This window comes from Myxocyprinus asiaticus, chromosome 17 (genome assembly GCF_019703515.2).
Source record: "Myxocyprinus asiaticus isolate MX2 ecotype Aquarium Trade chromosome 17, UBuf_Myxa_2, whole genome shotgun sequence".
NCBI classification, from domain to species: Eukaryota; Metazoa; Chordata; class Actinopteri; order Cypriniformes; family Catostomidae; genus Myxocyprinus; species Myxocyprinus asiaticus.
In genome coordinates, this window is record NC_059360.1 from 45,497,658 (window position 1) to 45,524,339 (window position 26,682).

Here is a 26,682-nt window from a genome sequence, read left to right on the forward strand (position 1 = left end):
AAAGTAAAAGACACTACAAAAATAAGCATTGCTTTGTGGTTGTTCGGTGGTTTCTTACCAGCCCAAGTCAAAAGAGCCCAACCAATGTCTAAGATATTCTGGTCCCTAATCATTTATGTGGATACCACAAATGGAGCAAATTACATGCCAAATTTGAATACTTGTTCAAATCCCTAACCCCATGTATGAGCAAAAATAACAGTGAGCTTTCCTTAGCAATAAATGCACCCGTTTCAGGCTCTCCATACATTTGGCCCCCTTCACTGGACCCAAATATTAATTACTTATATTATGTGTTATAGAATGTGATGCATAAAAGATAATAAATCAACCAACAAATGAATTAAATTACAGCAGGTATCCTAAACCTGAAAAGCATACACTAGCGCAGTGGTTTTCAAGCGAGTAAGTAAAAAATGTCTTAAAATCAAAAATGAAAGTAACAAATATGATCATGAACTGCACATGCCCATTAATAGGCACAATTAACAACATGATATAGGCTCAGGTGGAAAACTGGTTTGGATTTACTAGCAAACGAACAAACACTATTGCCATATTAACAAGGCAGATTCATTTGTACCAAAATACTGCTGTTTGATTGGGTGCACGGGCTTTGATGTCAACAACAAAAGATGCGTGTTTTTGCCTCCTAGACTAGTTTCAAGAACCCTCATATCGTCATTATTAAGTATGAGAGCATTAAAAGAGATGTTTTAATGGTCTCTGATTTAAACTTCTATTTAAATAAATTCATTAATAAATCTTTGAATCAATGGGGTAAATTAAAATAGCAAAACTTCTGACAAATATTGCCATATTTCTAAGTGGCAAATGAATTTGCACCAAAATACTCATATTTGATTGGATGCAAAAGATCCGTGTTTTCACCTCCCTTTCAGAAGTTGCTATACTATGTACATTTTATCATTTGCATTCAGCATTGCTTTTTCCCTGCTATCCATGACTAGAACAGACCTGTGACCCATTTTTGAGTCACCAGTTAAGAACCAATGCACTAGACTAGAGAAAGCATCAACAGCGAGACATCCATCAAGAAAGTTGTTAAAATAATTTTAATGCAAACATTGTTAAATAGGTGGTTTATCAGCTTTTGAATCCATCCGCCTGATTTTAAAATACATCTTTTGCAGACCGGATCCAGATTCTTCAACAAACCTGCCCAACGTCCCGCAAGTAAACCTTAAAAAGAGGCTAGTATCATGTTTATATATGCATGTGCATTTAAAGTGCAGCAGTAGTCCGATTTAAATACAGTCCATTCCAAATTAAAACAGAGTTGATCCCAAGGCCTTCAATGAGGAGGAGTCTTATGATAGTTAAAATGGCAGCTGTATATGGAGTTGGTGGTGATAAAAGCTACTTAGAACTCCTCTCCCCCGCAATCCAGTACTCTTCTGTCTGCATCTCTGTAAGGCGAGACACGGTCCTTTGGAAGGCAAACACTTCCTCCTCACCCGTGAAGATCGCCAGCGAGCTCCGTGCATCCTGACATGCATTAAAAACACACATTAAAAAACATACCCAGGTCACATTTCACCCCAAAATTAACAGAATGAAAAAATGATACATTGCTCAAAGAAAACAAAGCCTTTTGTTAGGACTATTTTTTGAACTGCAACTTTATTGTCATGATAAACAAATCCATAAAAACAAACGTTTACAGTAAAAAAAAAAAAAAAAAAATATTTATATATAATAATAATAATAATATTATATTATATTATATATATATATATACATACATATAAACACTATATTGCCAAAAGTATTCGCTCATCTGCCTTTAGACGCATATGAACTTAAGTGACATCCCATTCTTAATCCATAGGGTTTAATATGATGTCGGCCCACCCTTTGCAGCTATAACAGCTTCAACTCTTCTGGGAAGGCTTTCCACAAGGTTTAGGAGTGTGTTTATGGGAATTTTTGACCATTCTTCCAGATGCGCATTTGTGAGGTCAGACACTGATGTTGGACGAGAAGGTCTGGCTCGCAGTCTTCACTCTAATTCATCCCAAAGGTGCTCCATCGGGTTGAGGTCAGGACTCTGTGCAGGCCAGTCAAGTTCTTCCACACCAAACTCGCTCATCCATGTCTTTATGGACCTTGCTTTGTGCACTGGTGCGCAGTCATGTTGGAACAGGAAGGGGCCATCCCCAAACTGTTCCCACAAAGTTGGGAGCATGGAATTGTCCAAAATCTCTTGGTATGCTGAAGCATTCAGAGTTCCTTTCACTGGAACTAAGGGGCCAAGCCCAGCTCCTGAAAAACAACCCCACACCATAATCCCCCCTCCACCAAACTTCACAGTTGGCACAATGCAGTCAGACAAGTACCGTTCTCCTGGCAACCACCAAACCCAGACTCATCCATCAGATTGCCAGATGGAGAAGCGTGATTCGTCACTCCAGAGAACGCGTCTCCACTGCTCTAGAGTCCAGTGGCGGCGTGCTTTACACCACTGCATCCGACGCTTTGCATTGCACTTGGTGATGTATGGCTTGGATGCAGCTGCTCGGCCATGGAAACCCATTCCATGAAGCTCTCTACGCACTATTCTTGAGCTAATCTGAAGGCCACATGAACTTTGGAGGTCTGTAGCGATCGACTCTGCAGAAAGTTGGCGACCTCTGCGCACTATGCGCCTCAGCATCCGCTGACCCCGCTCTGCCATTTTACGTGGCCTACCACTTCGTGGCTGAGTTGCTGTCATTCCCAATCGCTTCCACCTTGTTATAATACCACTGACAGTTGACTGTGGAATATTTAGTAGCGAGGAAATTTCACGACTGGACTTGTTGCACAGGTGGCATCCTATCACAGTACCACGGTGGAATTCACTGAGCTCCTGAGAGCGGCCCATTCTTTCACAAATGTTTGTAGAAGCAGTCTGCATGCCTAGGTGCTTCATTTTATACACCTGTGGCCATGGAAGTGATTGGAACACCTGAATTCAATTATTTGGATGGGTGAGCGAATACTTTTGGCAATATAGTGTATATATATAATTTGTTTTTTAGTCAGCAGTGCAACAAATACTACACTATGTATTAATACTTAAAAAATAAATATATATATATATATATATATATATATATATATATATATATATATATATATATATATATATAAAAAAAATAATTATTTGCATTTGGGGAAAATGTGATTGTTATGAAAATAATGTCACAATGCAAAGAATCTTAATGGTCCTAAAAATAGGCTTCATTTACTTTAATCAAAATCTAATAATCGTATATTTTCTTTTGATTTTGAAGTGATTTTTATTTGGGGATTGTGCTTCTTAAAGACTAGTTTCACAATGCGTCATACTGCAACGTGTGTGTATAACAGCATTTAGAGAAATATTTGAATAGTCTCTGATTTATATTTAAACTCCAAAGTTGAAAGCCTTTTTTATTTTTTGCAAAAAGCTTTAGAGTTGGTAAATTTGTTTAATTTCCATGATTGATTTCAAACTGTCAATTAATTAAAAAAGAAATAAAAATCTGGAGAAAAAAAACAAAAAACAAAAACAAAACACAGACTCTTTTAAACTGTTTCATAGCAAATAAAAAGAGATATTTAAAAAAAAAAAAAAAAAAGGTTGAAATGTATCAAGATATAATTCCAGAATGTATCATTTAGTTACAATTTCAGCTACAACTGCTGTAGATGACTAAAACATTCAACAAATCTCTCTAAAAGTCTTTAAATAGCCAATGATTTATAAATTACCTTTGAAATGCCCAAATCATCCAATAAAACATGAGTGTCGTGGTGATCGTCATGACCGTGTTGGTCTTGAACAAACAGTTCATCTAATAGAGCTTCTGCCTGCAGCACCACTCGAACCTGTGAAGATATTCAACCCAAATGTGAGCGGTTCATTCTAACAGAGGTAGAAATTATAAGCATCTCATTATTTACCTTGTGCTCATAGAGTGCATCAATAAGAGTTATGAAGCGTCTGGCCTGGGTCTTCTTATTTAAAGTGAGCAAAGGAATGTTGCGGATGAAAACCGTGTCAAACACAGAAGAGATCTCCAGGTAGTCGCTTGCTCCTATAGGCTAACAATCAAAACAACATCTCATTAACCCTAGAATGCATATATGGGTCAAAAATGACCCAGTATCAAGTTAAGACATACATTTTTCATGAAGTGGTCTTTTAAATTGCCACTCTATGTATTCCTCAGTTAAGGTGTCTTCAAACATGTAAAATGACTATTTAAACATTGAGTTGAATATATATTTTTTTAATTTTAAGAGAATTTGCATCACTAACCCTAAAGTGCATATGTGGGTCATATATGACCGATATGTGTTTAATAAGGTTTTAATGCATTTAACACTGGTATTATTTTTGTAATACACTGATTGCTTTCAGTTTCCATTTGGAATGTAATTAAATATGTTAAATGCCATGTTCACGTTCATATTTATGTTGTCATTAAGCCGATGCTTGTATCCAAAGTGCATGACATTACACCTACAGTATAACAAGGACAGTCCATGTTATATTTTATATATTATTGTATCCACTAGCACGAAGATAGTCGCAAATTTGACCAAATATCTAGTTCTTGTGTGTTGTATCCAGTTGTCCCTGTATACTCTCGTCTGCCCAAATTTCCAGTAAACACTGTACCTATGCTGTAGACCAAAGTGATCCATTTGCCCAGTCGCATCATTGACGTCATGTTTCGAGTTCTGTGCTCAGTCACGGTTAGCGATCACACTAGATGCGTACTGTGCCTGAGCCAACTGAACCGTGGCCGAGCCCACCTCTTCAAGCGGGCCAAGGATGGTTCAGCGTACCGTTCCCAGGCATGGTACGGCACGATCACACTAGTCAAATGAACTGGACTTTGGGGGTCAAACGTGCTCGGGCACGGTACAGATTACCTAGTGTGAGTACACCCTAAGGGTGAACTGGCATGGAATACACCAAAAACAGTATGACAAGATAAACAACTTGTAGAAAAATGAATGGGAGAAATAGTAACATAATATGGCGGTTGAAGGAATGGAAGTCCCGTCTATAAATGTAAAGAGCAACTCGCCTTTTTGATTTTTATTTGCTCTAGTTTAAAAACATGTATACACACTAGCTGGACCAGCTGTTGTTTTGTGATTTAATATAAAGAAGCACAATTTATGAGCCATTATCAGAGATTTTATATCAGATTTGACATGGCATGTTATTAAAACGTAAAAGTGAACCCACTTGACTTTAAAGACATCAGCTTACCCGGTCACACAGCTCCTCGAAAGTGCAGTCTGCAATGGTCCCACAAGCTTTGTTTAGTGTCAGTATCCTGCCGTGTACCTTTAGAGATCTGGGACGGGTAACTATGAAAAACAAAATGAATCTGAATCAGATTTGCAGACCACGACAGCTAAATCCAAGCAAAGGGGGGGCCTGAGTAGCTCAGTGGTAAAAGACGCTGGCTACCCCCCTGGAGTTCGCTAGTTTGAATCCCAGGGCGTGCTGAGTGACTCCAGCCAGGTCTCCTAAGCAACCAAACTGGCCCAGTTGCTAGGGAGGGTAGAGTCACATGGGGTAACCTCCTCGTGGTCGCTATAATGTGGTTCGTTCTCGGTGGGGCGCATGGTGAGTTCAGCGCGGATGCCGCGGTGGATGGCGTGAAGCCTCCAACGCGCTCAACAAGCCACGTGATAAGATGCGCGGGTTGATGGTCTCAGACGTGGAGGCAACTGGGATTCATCCTCCGTCACCCGGATTGAGGCGAATCACTATGCGTCCACGAGGACTTAAAAGCGTACTGGGAATTGGGCATTCCAAATTGTGTGAAAAAAAATAAATAAAAAATTCCAAGCAAACATTTTGGTGCGAGGGCACGGCCTAACAAGAACAAAGATGCAAGATAAACAGATTCTAAAATGTTCTTATTTCACTAACAAACACACTGCAATTAATAACAAACCCATGTTCAAATGGGAAGGAATATGACATATTGGTCTGTTTTTCTTATTTTAACAGATACACCATCTGTAATCAACTACTTAAACAAGATATTCTGCATTTTACGTGGTGTCCAAATCGAAAAGTTGTGCGAGTTGTGTGGTAACACCTTGAAACCCAACTTACTGTCATTCTGTTTGAAGGCAAGCTCATCAAACAGCTTATCGAGTGTCGCATCAACATTGGGTTCACTGGAGCTAAATGAAAAGATTTAAGACATTTAGCCAAAGAATAAGCATTAATATCAACAGCAAATAACACAGAAATTGACATAATAATTTGATAAAAGTAGTACAACTTCAGAATAACTCTATTGACATTCTACTGAAATGAGTTAACAATGCTCTATCATTAAACCTATGCACTAACGCTTCATTGTGTATGATGAAATGAGTTTTCTCACAGGTAGAACAGTTTTCCGGCTGCAGGGCGATTTCTTCTCCGATAATCTATTCCAGAATCCAGACGCAGTGTGTGGCAATATTCCTGTTTAAAAGAATTTTGAAAGTTGCATTAATTGTAGTGCATCCTACACAATACTGTATTTTCAAAAGACAAAAACCCAGATCTTCACATATTTTGTAATTTATTTATTCACACGGCTCTTTGGAATACTTGATTACAATTGGTCGATTGCAACATTCTGCGGTCAAATATACTTTTTTAACGTAGGCTTATAATTGACCATTGTACCAAGCAACTAATTTCCAAAATAGCTGTTCCAGTTTTATTGCATCACTCTGTGACCTCTTCTCACATAATCAAATTATTTAAACTCAAATCAATAAGTCATGTCTATTTATTCATTTGGTAAGATTTTCTACATTTTTATTTTGTACGTTTTTGCGCACAGTTTTTCTAAGTAAATCCTAATGGTATAAAATGGAGTAAAATCTCTTTAACTTCATGACATAATGATTAAAATGAGTGAGTACATTTAACTTAAACATTTCAGTTAATACAGTAAATTTACTTACAATCTTCTGATGTATGTTGTACTTAAACATTGTATTGAAACATTTCACATTTTGAACTTTCCTTATAAACACTTTTTTAATCATGTACCAAGAGGCATACAGAAGACTTCCACAGAAAAGCTTAATGCATGTAGTCTATTAGACAGCATCACCTTGCATTTCTGGTGACAGAAGCAAGATCCAGAACTTCGCACATCGACCTCAACACTTGGTGCATAAAACACGACGATGTAACTATCAACAGATAATTTTTTTTGATCATGCATGGGTAATTTTGAGTAGAAAACGAACTTTAGACTTCGCAAAACAAGAAGTTACCAAACGTTAAAAAAAAAAAAACACACACAAAAAAAAAAAACCCAGTGTAAATAAACTTGCAAACAGTGAAACCATGCAAGCTCATTAATTATTCAAGCCCAGTGCATGCTGGGAACACTAGCTTCAAAAAGTAAACATTTTTTTTTTTTTTACTTATTTCATTAAGTGGTAAAATGTACTCAAATTGGCGAATAAATAAGGTTTTCTACTTAAGGATCGAGACATGATGACGCATTGTAAAGATAACAAGCAATCATAAATAATATTTACTTATAAGCTAGAATTGCAGGGGTTCTCAACGGGGGCGTTCAAAGGATACCAGGGGGTGCTGAGAGCAAATTAGTAGAGAGGGGGGTGTTAGGTTACAAATGGGGGGTGTTTATCACTTATAATAATCAAACCTATCGTCAAGTTCCTCTTTGCATTAAACATTTATCTAGAATTAAAATATATCAGTTGGTTCTCAATTATGGGAATGAAGTAGGGGGGCGTTCATCAAAAAAAGGTTGAGAACTACTGAGCTAGAGCATTCATTTTTACATGTTTGAATTGAAGTACAAATAGAAATATAGAATATAGAATAGAAAATATAATATTTTCAAGTTCACGCTTAAGTTAATGTATGCAATGTAGAAAGTACTTAATCTTTTCTGCTTTATTTACTTCACCAAATGTCGTAGCATGATAATGTTTAGCCAGCTATTCATTTACACAAAATAAACCTCCTAGGATTCTTAAGTATAAGTCCTGATCCCCTTGTCAAGGCTTGTTTTGCAATAGTGACTGGCTGACTGTACATTACTTTATCCAAAGAAAATGTAACAAAAATACAAATAAAAATAAATAAACAAAAAGCTGAAATGAAAAACAAAAAACAAACAAAAAAAACACAAAAAGCAAAAACAGAAAAATAAATCAAGTGAACAAGTTCATCAGGTGAAATCAATCAGTACAGTAAGTAATGCCAATAAACATTTGTTTTCACATTCGTCATGTCTTGTTAACTGTATTAGATAATAAATATACTGCTGTAGCACTTACCTTTAGCACAGCTATGAATGGCACAAAGTTCACCCTCTGTAATCCGTTTTTGTACAGATCTGTAAAATAATATATTGTGTTCAGTACAAACAAGAGTTACTGAAACAAACAGCCAAATACAGTACTGTGACGGCTGGCACGTCAATCCATTAATCAAATAAACATACAGGTCAAACTGAATAATTACTTTGGAAGTTCTATGTGTTTAGATAGTTTTAAGCAGATATTTTACAGAATTATCCAAAAAAAAAAAAATAATACAAAATAAATAAATAAAACTGTTTTTGCCGAGGCACTTATAAGAGATCTATGCAGCCCCTTAGAGGACCGGGCGGGGATTTTTTTCTTTTTCTGAAACAGTTTTTCCTTGCCCTCGAAATAGTTTTGCATTCCCTCGCAATAAATTTACCATGGTTTTACCACAGTAACCATATTTTAACCATGATATCCATAGTGATACCACAGTGACAATACAGGAAAACAAAAAATACGGTAATAAAAATAATAATTTTGTGGTTATGGTTTTACAGTACCATAGTTTAATTATGGTTACTGTAGTAAAACCACGGCTCTACTTTAAGTGACCATGACAGTCCCATGTTGTTGTTGTTTTTTGCTGGAAACATGGCTTTACCATAGTAATATTGTAGGCTTTAGTAACCATAGTTTTTTGATAGAAACCATGGTTTTACTATAATAATAATAATAATAATAATAATAATAATAATACACTACAGTATTAACCGTGATTATAGTAACTTTGTTTTTTTTTTAGGGGGAAACTATAGTTTTACTATAGTATTATTTTAGACTGTAGTAACCATAATTTTTGGGGGGTTAACTATGGTTTTACTATAGTAATATTTTAATAACCATGACTGTCGTAGGCCAACCATTTTTGTTTTTTTTCTTTGGCAGAAACCATGGTTTTACTATAGTAATATTGTAGTAACTATGAAAAGTAACCATGTTATTTTGGTGAAACCATTGTTTTAACACAATATAATGCATCCATATATTAACCATGGGTTTACTATAATTATGGTTAATCTTGTTGTTACAAAGGTTTTACCATGGTATTTGTAGTAAAACCATAACCACAAAATTATGATTTTTATTACAATAGTTTTCCTGTATTATTACTATGAATATCAAGGTTAAAATATGATTACTCTAGTAAAACCATGGTAAATTTATTGCGAGGGAACGCAAAACTATTTGAGAAAAAAATATTCCCACCCTGTCCTCTAAGGAGCTCAGTAGAGATCATACAGAAAAAGTGGTATTTTTTTTCCCCATTTTTTAATAAATCTTGAGAAGTGCATGCTGTGGATTAATCTGTGTATCAGTCCTTATTCACAAATAAATATGTATAACAATAATAAGGATACCTACATTTGCTCAAAGGTAAATTAATGTTAACAACACAATGCCAATTCATTAACCTATTGATTCAGGTCATAGTAGAGACAATACTGAATCAATACATCACAGTGCTATAGTTGTAAATTAGGCTTTTCTCTTTTAAGTAGACTGTGTTAAGCATTTGTCTTGATTTTCATTCCCAGTCAGTAGTTTTTAAATCATGTTACTGCTAAATTTCAGAATCACTTTAAAGAGAAATGGCATAATGATAAAGATGTTTTACAATGATACACTTCATTCCAGCCCACTTTAGAATGACATTCATTCAATTTCAACCACTGTTCAATGAAATCTCCAAATCGTTCCTGTGGAAAGCTCTAGGGGAGCAAAAAAAGAGGGGTGAAGCTTATAAATGGGTTATCTGGAAGCATCGTACATGAGAACATTTTAATCTTTTACCATCTGGAGGACGATTAGACGTGGCAACAACTACAACCCCATTTAGGAAGAGGTTTTCAAAGAGCTGCTTCAGAATCATTGCATCTGCAATATCGGTGACCTATTCGACAGAGAACAGAGAAGAAACCTTAAAAACCAATACAGATTTATTCTGTATTGACTTTTATTGTCATTACATAGATTGAAAAGATAAACAGATCTTAGCATGCTGAAGTGATCACAAAGCTTGATTAGATTATAACTGTACAGTTACACAGTGTAACATTCACCTGAAATTCATCAAAGCACAGAAGACAAGCCTCTTCACTGATTTCTTCAGCGACCGGAGAAATAGGATCATACGCCTTTGCCATTTTACCCACTTTTCTCTTGGGCATGCTCTGCTTGAGACGATGGATTCCTACAAAAACATGATTTTACCCAAGCAAGAGCAAATAAGCAACTACTGACCATCTGCTTACATTTCATGATACACATAGACATAATCTAAAATTTCAGAGCTTTAAAGTCATAGCGAGAGAGGAGATTTGAGGAAAAAGTGACCTCATTAAATAAAACAAAAGCATTAGAAATCAAACCTACTCACGTTTATGCACATCCAACATGAATCCATGAAAATGGACCCTCTTTTTCTTCTCCGTCTCTACATGATTATAAAACATGTCCATAACCATAGTTTTTCCCGTACCTGCAAACCAGGAATTACTGATAGTGTGGACCTCATTTCTGTAACAGCAGCACAAACTTTGACTGGCACCACAACATGATGATCCAGAACTTACCAACATCACCATAGATGTAGTAACCTTTTGGTGGCTTTTGCTTGGAGAAGAACTGTTGCAGATGGAAATAAAATAAAAATATAGTTAGTACTAGTCAGCAGGGTATTTTTTGGCTACTTATGGCCATACAACTTTTTCATACCTTTGAAAAAAACGATGAGTGTTCGTTGCTGTAGCCTCTAATATCCTTTTGCATCTGATCCAGTTTTTGCAAGACAGCCTTTTGCTGTAGATCTTCTCGTAACACGCCATCTCGAATGAGACTGTCGTAATGTTCCAGAGGTCCACTAAAACTATTGTTTCGAAGGGTCGTGGAACTGGGCTCTTCAACAGACGTAGATAACACATTTGCAGCAAAATCTGTAAGACAGAATAGTACTCTTTGACGTTTTTAACCTGAACAATTAAGGCTGTTACCTATGCATGAAATAAGCAAACACAAATGTAGCTGTTAATAATGCACAGATATCAGAACTCAATAAACACTCTACTAGAATTAATTACCATTAAATGGATGATTACTATATATCAGTATACAGCTTTCACATTCAGCGTTCCAAGTTTTTCATTGTAAGTATTTTTAACACTTCAAACACTAGAGTGAAATGAAATTTCTCCTATAATTTCCATGAATAAAACCAAGATAAAGAAATGTCACCAGTATTCCTTATGTCTATAACAAGGATAAAGAGATTTCCTCCATATTTACCATGTCTATAACTAAGATCAAGACATTTCTCCAATCATTTCTATGTATAAAACCAAGATAAAGACATTTAACCAATATTTATTATGTCTACAATGAAGATAAATACATGTCTCCTATGTTTCCTAGGTCTATAACCAAGATAAAGACATTTCACCAATATTCTCTATGTTTATGACCAAGATAAAGAGTTGATTCCCATATTTACCATGTCTATACACAAAATAAAGCCATTTCTCCTATATTTCTATGTATAACACCAAGATAAAGCCATTTCACCAATATTTCCTATGTCTAAAATGAAGATAAATACATGTCTCTTATGTTTCTAACCAAGATAAAGAGTTGATTCCCATATTTACCATGTCTATATGCAATATAAAGCCATTTCTCCTATATTTCCATGTATTAAACCAAGATAAAGAAATGTCACCAGTATTCCTTATGTCTATAACAAGGATAAAGAGATCTCCTCCATATTTACCATGTCTATAACCAAGATCAAGACATTTCTCCAATAATTTCTATGTATAAAACCAAGATAAAGACATTTAACCAATATTTATTATGTCTACAATGAAGATAAATACATGTCTCCTATGTTTCTAACCAAGATAATGCCATTTATCACACAGTTTAACTGTCATTCAACACTTTTCACAACGCGCCGTTGTAATATCTTACCTCTTCTAATACAGCTGGTAACACTAAAGCAAGTTGACTTCGATAGGAGTTTATTTTTCACATGGAAGTGAAGTACAAGCGCCACCAAGGACGCTTTGCCGGCTGCCATGTTGATTCAAAATGCGGAAGCTTTATTGACAGGACGGGGGATTAGTCAGGAGGTGGGCGTGGCCTATGCTTGGCTCATGAAAATGAATTAGATTGCGTTTCATTATATATTCATAAGCTTTGTGGTCTTACCTGTAGTGTAAATGTATGTACATCAGTTATTTGTTTCTGTTGCTATGGAAATATTATATTAAAATATGGGGTGTTTTAAAACTTTATTTTACACATTTACAGACAGGCCTTATTTTTTTTTAAAGTCTGTCATTTGTTTCTAAAAACAAAGCCAGGAAGACTTGTTTTTGCTTAGTGAATTTTAAATAACATCTGTTTTAGACTGCGTTTATTATTATTATTATTACTACTACTACTACTACTACTACTACTACTACTACTACTACTACTAGTACTACTACTACTAATGTGCTATTTTTATTTATTGTGTATAAACTTTTTTATGTATGGCATTTATTTATGGAGATAAGATTTATTTGTAATATGAATAAAGAAATAAAAAAAAAGTTGTGGAAAAAAATGCGTTCTAAATAATCATAAGGTGGGCGTGGTTAAACGTTACAGATGTCTAGATCCAAAAATCAATGCTTTACTGGCACAATAAACTGGGTTTATGTTGTCAAAGCACAGTGTAAAACATCAGTTCTACACACATACAGTCAAACACACATTCATGTGCACACAATAGACAAATCCATGTTAGCTTGATGTGTGCGTCCATGTGTAAAAGAAGTCTGGATCAATGTATGTGATTTCATAAAAAGCCAAATGCTCCCATTGAATAATATAGTTAACATTGAAATATAAGTAAAAATGCACGTCTCCCCTTTTTTCATATGACATTATATAATCTTAATAGAAGAATGCTGTATATTAAAAAATGTGATTGGAAGTAGCCCAGGCTCTGGATGTCTGTTGCCATGACAACAGTGGTTCAGTGATTTCACAGCATCATCATGCATACTGTAGACACATGAACTGCCTTGCTAACTGTGGTGATCAGGAGCAACTCTGAAAGCTTTCTATCCATCTATGCATCTTTCATCATTCTTCTTAGACGTTTTCCCTGTATGCCTTGAGTGGAAGGTAAGGTGAGAAGGTAGTTTTAGCCATACGCATTGTATCTAATTATGTGTAGTGCTTTTATTCTCAACAGAGCCAGTGTCCATCGCTGCTTAATGCAGGAGCATGCTGAAAGCATTGAGATGTGCATTTATGCATGTGTATCCTTGGTAAAACCACTTGTTTATATCCCTTTAGCTGAATGCGTTAGTCTAATGCGAGTTCTGCAGGATGTATGCCAAACAACGGTTTGGATTTAGTGTTCTATACATCTATGCATGCATTTTGGGGGAGGTTATATTGAAGAAGAATTCCTAAAGAAAATGCATATCAGGCAATAATCAACTTCCTGGTTAAAGAGGGTAAATAAGAGTCTGAAAACTACAAATGTGTAAGGAAAGCAACAGCAGTAACTAATATCGTGCTGTTCAAAAAGACGCGGTTGTGATTTGCGATTTCATAATTTTCATGAAGATTGACATATTGCATATTCTGTATTTATTTCACTGTGGTTAGCTGCATTTGATCACCAAAACAAAATGTATTTGTTTAATATTAACAACTTTCTCAGTAAACAAAAGTTAATTTCATGAAAACTTGTCCAGGTCACATTTAAAACCTGAATTAAAGGGGAAAATACCATTGCCATTATGATGTCTTGCATTGTGATATTCAAGCACATTTCCCTCAACAATTTTTATTTACATAATGTGTTCAGATGTTTTACTTTTGAGTAATTTGAGTATTTGTTAATTCTGTAATACAGTAATTTTTGTACAGCAAAAATTTAAATTACAGTACATTTTTATTTTAAATCGGAATAAATTAAAGACCTATTAAGGACCAAATTACAAAAAAAAATATATATATTACAAATTTTAATATTTAAATAAATCATTATATAAATTATAAAATGTATGTAAATCATGATTGTTCAGTTTTAAACAATTTCATTATGTATTAAATTATTATTTAAATATTTAATAATTTTGAGTAATTTGGCCATTCATAATTACAATTATGCATACCTAACAGCAGTGTTAGGTGTAATCCAATTAAAAAGTAATTCGTTACTGTAATCTAAATACTGTTTAGTAAAAAGTAGTGTAATGCATTACATTTAAAATTCTTAAAATTGTATGACTTGTGTGTAACAATGAACAAGAAAGAAATATAGATATTATTTTGAATTTGTTGAGCAGAAAAGTATTTTAGAAAGTAACTTTAAAGTAAAGTAATTAGTAAATGTGATAACTTTTTGAATTAAGTAATAAGTAAAGTAATATGATTACAATTTTAGAGGAATAATTAGTTATTTGTAGTGGATTACTATTTTAAGTAATTTACCCAACACTGCCTAACAGTTTAAATTAATATCTTCTTTTTTTGGCATTACAATATTGAGAATCAGATTGTTTGTATAATGGTAATGATAGTGACGGCTGGTGATTTTTCTTGCCGGTTAAATATTTATAAGTAGAGGGATACTTGGAAAATGTATATTATAGAAAGTTCAATTACTTTTCCATGACTATATTAATTTTCATTTCTTTTCACTGTGACTTTCCCAGGCCTGGAAATCCGACTTTTAACATTCCCTGATATTTCCCCAACTCCAAAAAAATCACATTTTGACAGAGGCAGCCCTAAAGACCAGTGTCTGTCACATCAATATTCTCTGTTTGTTGTCTATAGATGTAATGTGTGCTCTTGTGGATTCAGCACAAAGGGCAAACAGCAGGAGTGAAATGCAATCAGCTTCATTGACCAACTCATTCGTCCACAGTCAGACAGGACAGGTACCAGACGCAAGCAAGGCGGACCCCCACTGCACAAAAACACCATAATGGATTTCCCAAATCATTATCCTGAGTCCCTCCTTCCAATGGGTTTTTCCCCCCAAAAAAGGGGGAGAAAACAGAATTTAAGGTCAGTCCATGTGAAAACCATATATGTCATTATAATCTAATTATGTTTATTTGTGTTTATTACAGCTCTTATCCACACTGGTATGGAGTTTTCGTACACCAAAAACGGTGACTTTTGAACAGATTCTCATTTTCCTACACTGAATTTCATGTATCGACCGTTTCACAGTGAAAATTATCTTGTGAGATTTATCTATTTATCATCTAGCTTTTACACACAATTTATCTATTGTGTCTATTATTGATTAGTCAGTGTGCCAGAGTGAGTAGGCCAATGTTCTTTTATTATAATTACGCATTATGGTTGTACACTAAAACGTTTGTTGGTTCTCCTGCTGGCAGCTGAAGCCAATAATAATGATGCATCACTCTTGTTAGGGATGTCAGCTCAGTACATACACAGGACACAGCTATAGCTATACAGTCCCTCATTCGGCGAGATAATATTACAATATATTATTATAATACATTGTGGTAGCTACCAAATATATCTATCATAGTTCATTATCTTGAGGACAGAGGATAAGGGACTGCAGAGCAATGCAAGGAGTACCATTTGGAAAATTATGCGAGGGTGGCAAAATTGGGGCAGTGGTGGCTAAGCGGTTAAGACTCTGGGTTACTGATCAGAAGTTTGGGGGTTCAAGATGCCACTGTTGGGCCCTTGAGCAAGGCCCTTGACCCTATCTGCTCCAGGGGTGCCATATCATGGCTGACCCTGCACTCTGACCCCAACTTAGCTGGAATATGTGAAAATAAAAGAATTTCACTGTATACATGCAAGAACTGATAATGTGTGGTAAATAAATAAAATTATAATTAAATTAAATGATGTTTCGTGATTTCTTACAGCTATCACGGCAGTTCCAAGGAATTGACATTTTCACCCACAACAGATGAGGTTTTGAAGGTTAATGCTCTACTGAGTTTTAAATCAACAAAACAGACCTCCCTACCCCAAACCTTAATTCTAAACCTAATTGATAAATCTCGATTGCACCTCACTTCAACTCGCGTGCTCTTCAGGAGCCTTCGTAAGTGCAACTTGACAGAACAAGCTTGTTTATGTAGTTGGTTATGTAATGCAAACGTTAAAGGAATATTCCGGGCTCAATACAAGTTAAGCTCAATCGACAGCATTTGTGACATAATGTTGATCACCACAAAAATTAATTTTGGCTCGTCCCTCCTTTTCTTTAAAAAACTAAATAAAATCAAGGTTACAATGAAGCGCTTACAATTGAAGTCAATGGGGCCAATTTGTGGATGGTAAAATCCTCACTGTTTCAAAAGTATAGCCACAAGACACAAACAATATGTGTGTTAATATTATTTTGGTGTGATAAAATCCCTTACTAACCTAAAATGATAACCAATTTTAAAACTTTGTTACCATGACGATGTAGTCAACAAACCCTAAAACCCCAAAATGACTGTAAAAAAGATTTCAGCTCAAATAATACATAATTTTTAACAGAAGAATCAATGTAAGTGCTTTTATAAAGTTATAAGCTTCACATTTCTATCTTTAAATCAGGAACTAAAAACAAAATATTTTTCATTTCGGTTCATTCTGAGCAAGAGCAGTATTTTTGCGTTCCGGTTCAAACGTTCCGCAGCCTCCTTTCGGTTACCGGTTAGAACAAAATAAAAGAACGGTTAATAACGTTCTTTTTAAAATGACAGTACTCTGCGCTAAGGGTGGGTGAAATACCAATTGCAGTGTTGCCAGATCTCGCAAGAGAATCAATCTTGTCTGGAAAAACAAGCCCAAAATAAACCACTTGCCTTACTAAAATAAGCAAAAATTAGCATTTACATTTTTTCCTGTGTGGTGGATTTATCAGCAAAGAAATCATAACCTGGCAGCATCAAATCTGTATTAATGCATGATTTCTAACAATAATTCAGTGAGGACTTGGAAAACACTGGGAAAAGTACTTTTTTTTTACCTCTAATAATGTTTTCCTTGTATCTAGATTAGCCGTGCATGTACATAGTTATTAAAAAGGTCTTCATTCACAGAATGCTTCATCCACAACGGGAAATTAGGCAAAGAAATGTTTGATGCAGCAGTTTCCCTCAGGATCAAAGCACATTTTTCATTTCTTCAGGCAAAATGAAGTGGTGTAGTTCAAAACATTTACTGTGATAAACTCTTTGGCCTTTAGTTTCATGAAAGAAAAAAAAAAAGATCGGAACTAAATTAACAGGTTATAACTGGTAACCAGCATTTAAAAATAACATTTTCACTCCGGAACAATTGAAAATAACTTAGTTCCGGTTTTCGGTTACATTCTGCTAAAAATTCAGTTCGTTTTCAGTTTTCATTCCTTGAACCGTTTTTAATCCCTGCTTTAAACCCTCCAAATATGGACCACATTCACTTCCATTGTAGTGTCTCACTGTAACCCAGATGTTTGATTTTTTTTTTTTTTTTTTTTTGGGTGTAATCAACATTATGCCACAAATGCTGTCGATTGGGCTTAACCTGAAATATTCCTTTAATTTGTGTTGCCTTACAAGTCATGCACTATTGTAAAAGTTTTTTGATGTGATTAAATCACACTGTGTGAGAAACTGGGCGAAAAGTAAATGTTATGAACTGATAATCTGCAGTTTTACACATGATTTGTGTGAAAGTGAATAAAAGTAGTTGTTGTTATAGCGCCTCTAGTTTCGATAGGCACAATGAGCCACATAAAAATCATTTTGCAAAAATGTAGGTATAGTAACATGATTATATGAGACCGGGTTGCCAATATTTCTTGAGGTGCATTAAACAAAAAATCTGCTATTAATTGTTTTAAAGCTTAAATTCAAAATTAATTATAAACTTATTCAGTTATGTGTATGGGAAAGAGCTGCATGAAGAAGGTGCCTCCTTTTGTGTTCCACAGAAAAAAAATAACAGTATATGGGTTTGGAATGACATGGGGGTGAGTAAATAATGACAACATTCTAATTTTTGGGTGAAGTATTCCATTAAAAAAGTGCTGGCACACATGCAACTGTAAAGCCTTTTCCGTGTAAACAACCTCCTGTTTATCTGAAAACACTGATTTCTCTCAACTTTATTTTATTCTTCACTGTACTTGATTTCTCTTGACTTCACTGAAGCCAGCTGACTCACCAGAGCCCGAGATTTACTGGGTTGAGCCATCATCGCTCCTCTGTGAACCCCAGTGATTCAGCATACAGCACATCAAGCTCATCCCATCAGTCCAAACCTCCCTTTGGGTTTCACTCAAGCAGACGGCCCTCCAGAAACGGTGTCACCAGTCCTTTATACGGGATGCCCTTCAACTCCAATCATTTCTCAGAAGATGTCATAGCAGGTATGAAGGAAATCCTGCTTCAATACAAGTCTTTTGTTTACAAAACCTTAGAGAACAGGTCTTTCCGCATTCTCTAAAGTAAGTGATATTGTGCTTAAAAACCCCATAAAATGGCTTGATGACCAGCAGTTTTCTTTCCTGTTAAAACAGGAAGTTGGGTTGGGAAATGTTTTTAAATAGCCGATAGCCTTTACTTCAAGTAACATCCATCAACCATGATTTGCTACATGCTAGTCACGCAAATGAAGGTGGAACTCTATAAAGGGGAGGCATATTCTCATTCTAGAGGGCATTTGATTGCCAAAAATTGGATATGCCGGTGAGTGCAGAATCAGTGTTTTCCGACTGTTTACCTGGGAGAGAAAGACTGGAAATTTAAGTGTGGATAGATGCTAAAAGATCCTTTTGTCAACTTTCAGTAGTACACTTGCATGTAGATGACCTCAAAGCTAATAGACGTGGACTGAAAGCCAAAAAAATCCAATTTTGATTTCATTTGATTTCATCTTTAAACACTGACAAACCGTTTTTCATGCTCTTTTTCAATAAAATATCCAGATTCCAAGAACTTCCTCCACTTGGTCATCTGGTTTATCAAGGATGCTGATATCAACACGTTGGGTCCACATGTAGATGTGTTTAGGAAACATATAAACAGATCATGTATTTGATATTTAATCTTATATGTAGTTCATGACATTTTAAACATTACTAAAATAATACAATCTGCAACCCTGCATTGCCAGAATCAATCTGGTCCTTACTCCACACAGAAACAAAGTGCCATGTCTACCACATAAAGCATTTTTCGGACTTGTAAATGTCATAGAAAGATATTATGTTAAGAAGCATTTATTATATCAAAGCTTATACCCTTTGCATATATTGATAACATTTTTAAATGTTGGCATATCATGTGATTTATCATGTGAAGTTGTGGTGCATTCAAAAGATGTTTAAACTGACTTTTCAAGAATTTAACTGGTTCATGTTTTGTACCGTATTTTAAAATGTAATTTTATCTTCACTTTTTTTCTCTGCACATTATTTTTTGTTCTCACAGGAGATTGATGGCAACGCTTTGCTCCTTTTAAGGAGTGATCAGATCATGAAATACATGGGACTGAAACTGGGACCTGCCGAAAAGCTTTTCTACACTGAAAGATTAAAACTAATAAACATTTAATGCTTCTCCATTGTCTTGCAATTTTCTACCAATAATTTCAAATTCCATTACTTTTACATAGTGTCAGTTATTCCTTGCTGTCAAAATAATGTCGTTGATAGGGGGCAAAGTTTGTTTGTAAGCATTTTTTTATGTTTGACCAAAGCACAGTAGTTTTCTGACTCTGAAATATATCTAGTTAAAGACATTCTCCTTTGACACAACTTTTGTATTCAATGTATTCAATCATGATAACAACTTGAAACCAAATAGAGGAGTTAAAAGGAATGTTCCGGATTCAATACAAGTTAAGCTCAGTGGCACAACACTGATTACCACAAAAATGTATTTCAACTCATCCCTTTAAAAAGAGCAAAAATCTGGATAACAGTGAGGCACTTACAATGGAAGTCAATGGGGCCAATCTGTAAACATTAAAATACTCACTGTTTCAAAAGTATAGCCACAAGACATAAACAATATGCAGCTTAACATGATTTTAGTGTGATAAAATCGCTTACTGACCTTATCTGTATAAAGTTATCAACAAATTTACAACTTCGCTGCCTTGACGAAGCAATGTCGTGAACCCTAAAACAGCCTTTAAAATGACAATTTAAATAATACAGATAATACACAAGTTTTAACAGAAGAATTAAAACAGGCTAAGGGCTTTTATAAAATTAAAAGCTTCACATTTATGCCTTTAAACCCTCCAAAACTTGGTCCCATTCACTTCCATTGTAAGTGCCTCACTGTAACTCCAATTTGTTCTTTTTTTGTTTTGTTTTTTAAGGAAAAAGAGGGACAAGTCTATATAATTGTTGTGGTAATCAACATTATGCCACAAATAAGCAATTTTTATGACACTCTCTTAAAAGATAAATAATTTAAAGACAGATGGATCAAATCTTTAAAAGGCATAAAAAGGGCACATTTTATGCTCCTAATGAGCTATATTTTAAACTATGAACTAACTGACATGCCTATTTCAATATTCATAAATAATCTGACATGTCAAACCACATGCCCATGACACTTTGCGGGCTATGTAAGCGTAAACAATCGTTATGTTATGTACTAACGCAGCATTAAAAATGACAGCAACTTGATCACAGAATTATAGTGAGGCGATATTGTTCTTCCTCACCTATCTGTTAATGATTGTGGGTTTGAGGATGATGGCCAAATATCGTAAATAGAAGCAATTTAGTTATATTGTTGAGTATTTATCCATCGATGGAAGAACCTGAGCAGACTAACCTGAAAAGCTATGTAGCCTATTAGCGCCTTCACAGCTGTAAATTTGGACATGTTTTGAGAACTATAGATCATTATGATTATATTAAAAGCATATATTGACTCTAGTCACAACCTGAAGAGTTTGTTGTACCGAAATGTACTTACTGCTGATACAGGGGAGGTCCAGACAGCAGGATGCACGTGTATTACAGGACTCAGGCGATGAGACTGTCATGCTACCATTTTTCGAATAAAATACAATCATTTTGCAGGAGATGAATGTGTGGTAAGCTCAATCTAGCTTTATAATTGTTAGTTTACATATTGTTCTTGTGTAGGAAATAACGATGTCTTAGCAGCCACACAATAAACTGTAACATACAAAAATAACTACATGCAATACAAATAAACATATTTATTTGGACATACATTAGAGTGCAATGTTATCTGTAAAGCAACTATAAAACAGCATGTATTATTAAAAGCACTGTATAAATAAATTTAATTTATACTGAATTAATGTCCACGCTGTTTTCCGAATCACCTTTTCCCCTTAAGGGAAGACAAGCACATTCTGCAAAGACACTCAAAAGAAAGTGAACTGCAGGCAGGAAAAATTCAGGAAAGAGGAAAATCATAATACAATTAATTTCAAATGTGATAAAACATATCACTACTGTACATGTCTCATCTAAACATTATGGTCTTCACCTGTAAAATTTCAGTTTAGCATTAGCCTACAGCATGAAAACAGTTGAAAACATCATCACTACTCACAGACAGTTCAGGAAAAACAAAGTTCCTTTTTATACTCAGTAATAATGCCATTACATGTTAAAAACACGTGAAGCATTCACAAAGCCCAACGCTGAATAGAAATGAACAAATTCTCAAAATGTCTAATGAACTTTCAACATATGTATACTAAGGTGACCAGATTCCTGAAATGAAAAACGGGGACATTTCAAGTTCAGTGGTCAATAGATCATTGAAATTTCATGTTACTTATTAAAAAAGGGGACAAATCGGGTTTAATGTATTTTGACCATGGTGAATGTGGTAATATGCTAAACTATGCACTGTAAGAAATAATTTTGGTTTAACTTAAAGTAATCTGGTTGCCTTAAAATTTTGAGCTAATTTAAAATAAAATGCAATAATAATATAAAATAAATAAATAATAATTTGAATAAAAAGTCTAGTAAATAACAGTTAGTGGAATTATTATTATTATTATTATTTTATTTTATTTTTCTACATTATATCAGTGCATTGCCATTGTGCCATTAGTTTACTCAATAAAAACACAAATTCTTCTGTTATCTGAACACATTAGTGAATCTAAGTTGATTTGGCAAAAAATATAAAGTTAACAAATCATGGAAATAATTTTTACGGTGTGGTATATCATGCTCTATTGAATACTGTAGACTTTGTCTCAATGAAATTCAAACATGGAGGTAAAGTTGATAATTTTAGTGGTCTAGTAATGATAATAATTATAATACTATTTTACCTAATTGTTTCATACGGACCTGTTTTTCTTAATGACCACATTTTATTTTGATCAAGTCTTATGCATATGGTGCTCTTTTCAGTCACGTGTTTCCCGGCAAGGCGCAATGCTGTGATGTACTGACTAACTATACAGATATTTTATTATACATTTTAATTTATTTTTCCATGTTATTAATGTCATATTCTTCTTTCGGGTATATGTTAAAACAACAAATGAGCAAATATGTGAGAAGGCGCTTTCTTTAGTCAGTGTGTGATATTACTAGTGCAGGAGGGAGGGAGAGGAGGTGGTGGGCCGATAGCGCTGATATACACAACACACACTGAATAAAGATACAATTATTGATTTTATATGGTCATCTGTGGGGATTAATTTGACTTCTTTTCATCAGCATGTTATAGTCTATGTGGGAATTCCAGCATTATGAAGGCCAAACTTTCAATACAATCCCCCGCCGAGTTCAGAACCTGTTATCAAATACATAACAATATAACTTTATAACATAAATAGCTAGTATGTGCCTTATCTTGAAGTTTATAACAATGATGACAATTCTCTTCAATTGCCTGGTCCAGTTCTTAATGGCAAAACAGGCCCAACCAAGTAATCAGTGAAGGAAGACGAATGAATTGAAGCTGCTATAGCAAACAGCCCCTCTCTGTTGATCAAAATAAATAGCACACGGTAGGCTTTGCTGCTCGGGCTAAGTTTGCCATGTAATATAATTCACTATGCGGGCTGTTTTGAATGCTCTGAAATAACGGGGACATTTCCAGGGACAGCTGCAGTTGGGGACAGATCACCAAAAACCGGGACTGTCCCCAGAAAACAGGGACGTCTGGTCACCCTAATTTATACACACGTTGTTATACATCGTTTATGTAATTAATTGCGCTCCGTTTCTGGACATCTATCGTAGCCAGAACGAAACGGTGGATAATATAAGCAATCCCCACTGTTGTGTTCTTGCCAATAAAGTGAAAAGAGCATGCAAACACATTATTCCAAGCTTTTTCTTTAATGAGCGAAAGTAAGAACAAACAGACCCAAGAGCAGAGGAAACGTTTTAAGGATTTATTAACAACAAAAGAGAGCAGTCACTGAAGCGTGGAATGTTGAAGATCCCAGCACCAGCTGCAGCAGCAGGAAGCGATCTCTGATAGCATGCGCGTCATGGCTGTGCAAGGGGCAATCCGTGAAGAGCATATTCGTGGGATGAGTGTGTGCATTGTGAAAGTCAGGAACAGATTTGCAGAATCCTCTGCTGAAGCTTAGTGAGGTGCAGAACAATGGCCAGCTTAGATGGGCGATCTTACTCCCAACACGCGGGCAGAGACGAGGTATCCTCCGTGGAAAACCAGCTGACATGCGGCAAAACTGGAAGGCAACCCGACACCAACCAACAGATACGCAAGACATGACCAACTAGACAGAGAGAGTGAGGTTGGTACTCAACATCATACAACAATGCTCAAACATTCAGTCAACACTGAGCAACATTAAACATTCAAACATTTAATCAGACAATCCAGCAAAGGACATGACACATGAGGGGATTAATATAGGCATGAACAAACAAGTGGCAAGTGCCGATCACAGCTGAAAGTTGGCATGATCAGTGTTCCTATGGAAACAATCAGGGTTCCCATGGAAACGCTGATTCCGCATGCCAGCGGCACCTGAAACACATGAGGGCAAAAACGTCAACATGCTTGGAACAAAACAAACAGGGAACGATGTCAAATGATGATGTTTTGTCCTCATTAGACAAAACCCCAACCTGTCAAGGTGACAGGGCCGTGACATCACCGGAGAGCACATGGCGGTAACTAACAACCAGACCCATGCGCTCACACAAAGAATGTACATGAAACACAAGACAGACAGGTGACGATGATGCCATGGTCCTCATCAGACAAAATCCAACCTGACAAGGTGACAGGACCGTGACATTTTCAAACAGGTGTTCCTAAGTCAATCCTTCTGTAGGCAGCCGATGGGAGAAGCAGCATCTGGGACAGGAGTGCTTTGCTTTGCGAGTGGTTTCTGATCATAACATTGCTGTTTTAGATAAAACATTAGTTTCAATTGATTATTAGGATACCATTAACTGCGCACATTGTCAGGGGAATTTTAAAGAGATCTTACAACATTTAAAAAGCACGACTCTAACCGCATGACACGCAAGCAAGCAGTGACCAGCTACACACAAAACGCCAACCAATCGCACTTCCGCTAGCCAACCGGAAATTCTGCCCACCTAGCAAAATACAGTGGACTCGCTGAAAATATTGTGGATAGCATTATTTAGTGTACACTCTTAGAAAAAAAAGGTTCTTTTGGGTTCTATAACCTTTTCACCTGGCTCAAAGAACCCTTTTGATATAACCCTTAAGAAGGGTTCAATATAGAACCTTTTAGGGGTTCCAAATACGAAGCCAGCGATAGAACTCTTTTGGGTTCAATATGGAAATATTTCTTCCAAGAGTGTACAGACACAAAATGTTTCAGTATCAGAAACTGAAAACTTTGAAAACACAAGGTTACTTGTAAATATTCAAGCCAATTAAAAGCAGTTTGAATTAAATTGAACATAAAATTGTTTATAAACAGTTGCACTGCTTAATTAGCTTAGACAGCTGTTGAGAATAAGATATGAAAAGGAAACAGACCATGTTTGCAACTGATTAAACAAATCCTGCCCTTCACTTCAAACCCTTAATGAAAACCACAAGTCATTAATGTGCACAGACCTCAGCAGGGACAGGGGCGGAAGGATAAATAAGGGCATTGATTTTTTTTTTTTTAATTAGTAATTATACTGTACATAATTTTTTTTTTTTCCTTTATCACAAGTAATAGCCTATTCTGTTATATTTCTCACAAAAAGCACCATGGTATTACACTTTTTTTGATTTTCAGACATGGTCTATGATAACCCCATGTTTTTTACATGTGTCATAGTAAAACCATGGTATTTTTTAAAGTACCTTGGAGTACCATGACGGTATCAGCAATGAATATAACAATCATTCAGTACCATGGTATTACCCTGGTAACGGTACAGTGTCAATTTTTTTTTTAGGGCTCTAATGTTTTTCTTGTCTCATCACTCTTTTTATTTTCTCTCATCTCTGCTCCCTCACTTCATCCTATAATAAATGAAACTTCTTATATTACTTTCTCTTTATTTCTTTTAATATTCATATAATGGTATTTTACTGTATTCTGTCATTAACGTTTATAAATATACAGGACCTCAGAGCAATAATATGGTGGAACCATGATACAATGATAGTGTCAAGATAGTACTGAATGCGACACGACCACTCTCATTATAATTAATAAAGCTGTCTACACTGCAGGTGCTTGATATCGGAAATGCGGAAGCAATCGACTTTTATTCTTTTGATGAACTTTCAACATGTGAAGTGGACTTTTATCTGCCCTGTTACTCATCTGAGATAACGGCACTTCGATGTTCCGGGGCGAATTCCAAACTGCAATTTTTGCTTCCTTGAAGGGCATTGCTGTGGGAGAGGATGCCACTCGAAAGCTCGTTCAAAACAGAAGTGAGAAAATGCATCATTTCTCGAAGGGCCCTTCCACAAAACTGTTAGCGAAGGGTACATTCATACAGTAATGCCATTTTCCTTCAGAGTACCCACTTCAAGGCTCTGCACTTTGGAGTGACTATAGGGCATAGGGAGGATCACTTGTGATTGGAATCTGCTGTAGCACACGCTCTTAAAGGCACCTCCACTTAATTATCATTAACACGCACACGATTTACAAATAAATCTAATAATAACACATTATCAATGTTATTTTAAGATTATTACGAGATTTTGATTTTGTTTCATTTAACTGTACTTTTTCTGGACAACCAAAACGGCACCTTTAGATTTGTGAAGGAAAGGGGCAGGGGATTGTGCCCCTTCTGCCCCCCTTCTGTGCACGTCACAG

The 26,682-nt window shown here is 35.6% G+C and overlaps 1 protein-coding gene across 3 annotated transcripts; it reads right to left on the reverse strand.

The window, feature by feature from the left end:
* Positions 1–1,058: 1,058 nt before the first annotated feature.
* LOC127454802 (AFG1-like ATPase) lies at positions 1,059–18,724 on the reverse strand. 3 transcript variants are annotated; one of them, XM_051722224.1, is made up of 13 exons: positions 18,586–18,724; positions 11,095–11,312; positions 10,953–11,004; positions 10,757–10,858; positions 10,440–10,570; positions 10,171–10,270; positions 8,347–8,405; positions 6,414–6,496; positions 6,137–6,207; positions 5,276–5,376; positions 3,952–4,092; positions 3,760–3,876; positions 1,059–1,509 (listed from the first exon to the last, which is right to left on the reverse strand). In XM_051722224.1, the coding sequence occupies exons 2-13, from the start codon at positions 11,146–11,148 to the stop codon at positions 1,381–1,383; spliced, it is 1,140 nt and encodes a 379-aa protein (XP_051578184.1). In that variant the 5' UTR covers positions 11,149–11,312; positions 18,586–18,724; the 3' UTR covers positions 1,059–1,380. The 3 variants fall into 3 exon arrangements, with proteins under 3 accessions (XP_051578184.1, XP_051578183.1, XP_051578182.1); XM_051722223.1 differs by lacking the exon at positions 18,586–18,724 and adding an exon at positions 12,343–12,452 and having other exon boundaries at positions 10,757–10,813; XM_051722222.1 differs by lacking the exon at positions 18,586–18,724 and adding an exon at positions 12,343–12,452.
* Positions 18,725–26,682: the final 7,958 nt, after the last annotated feature.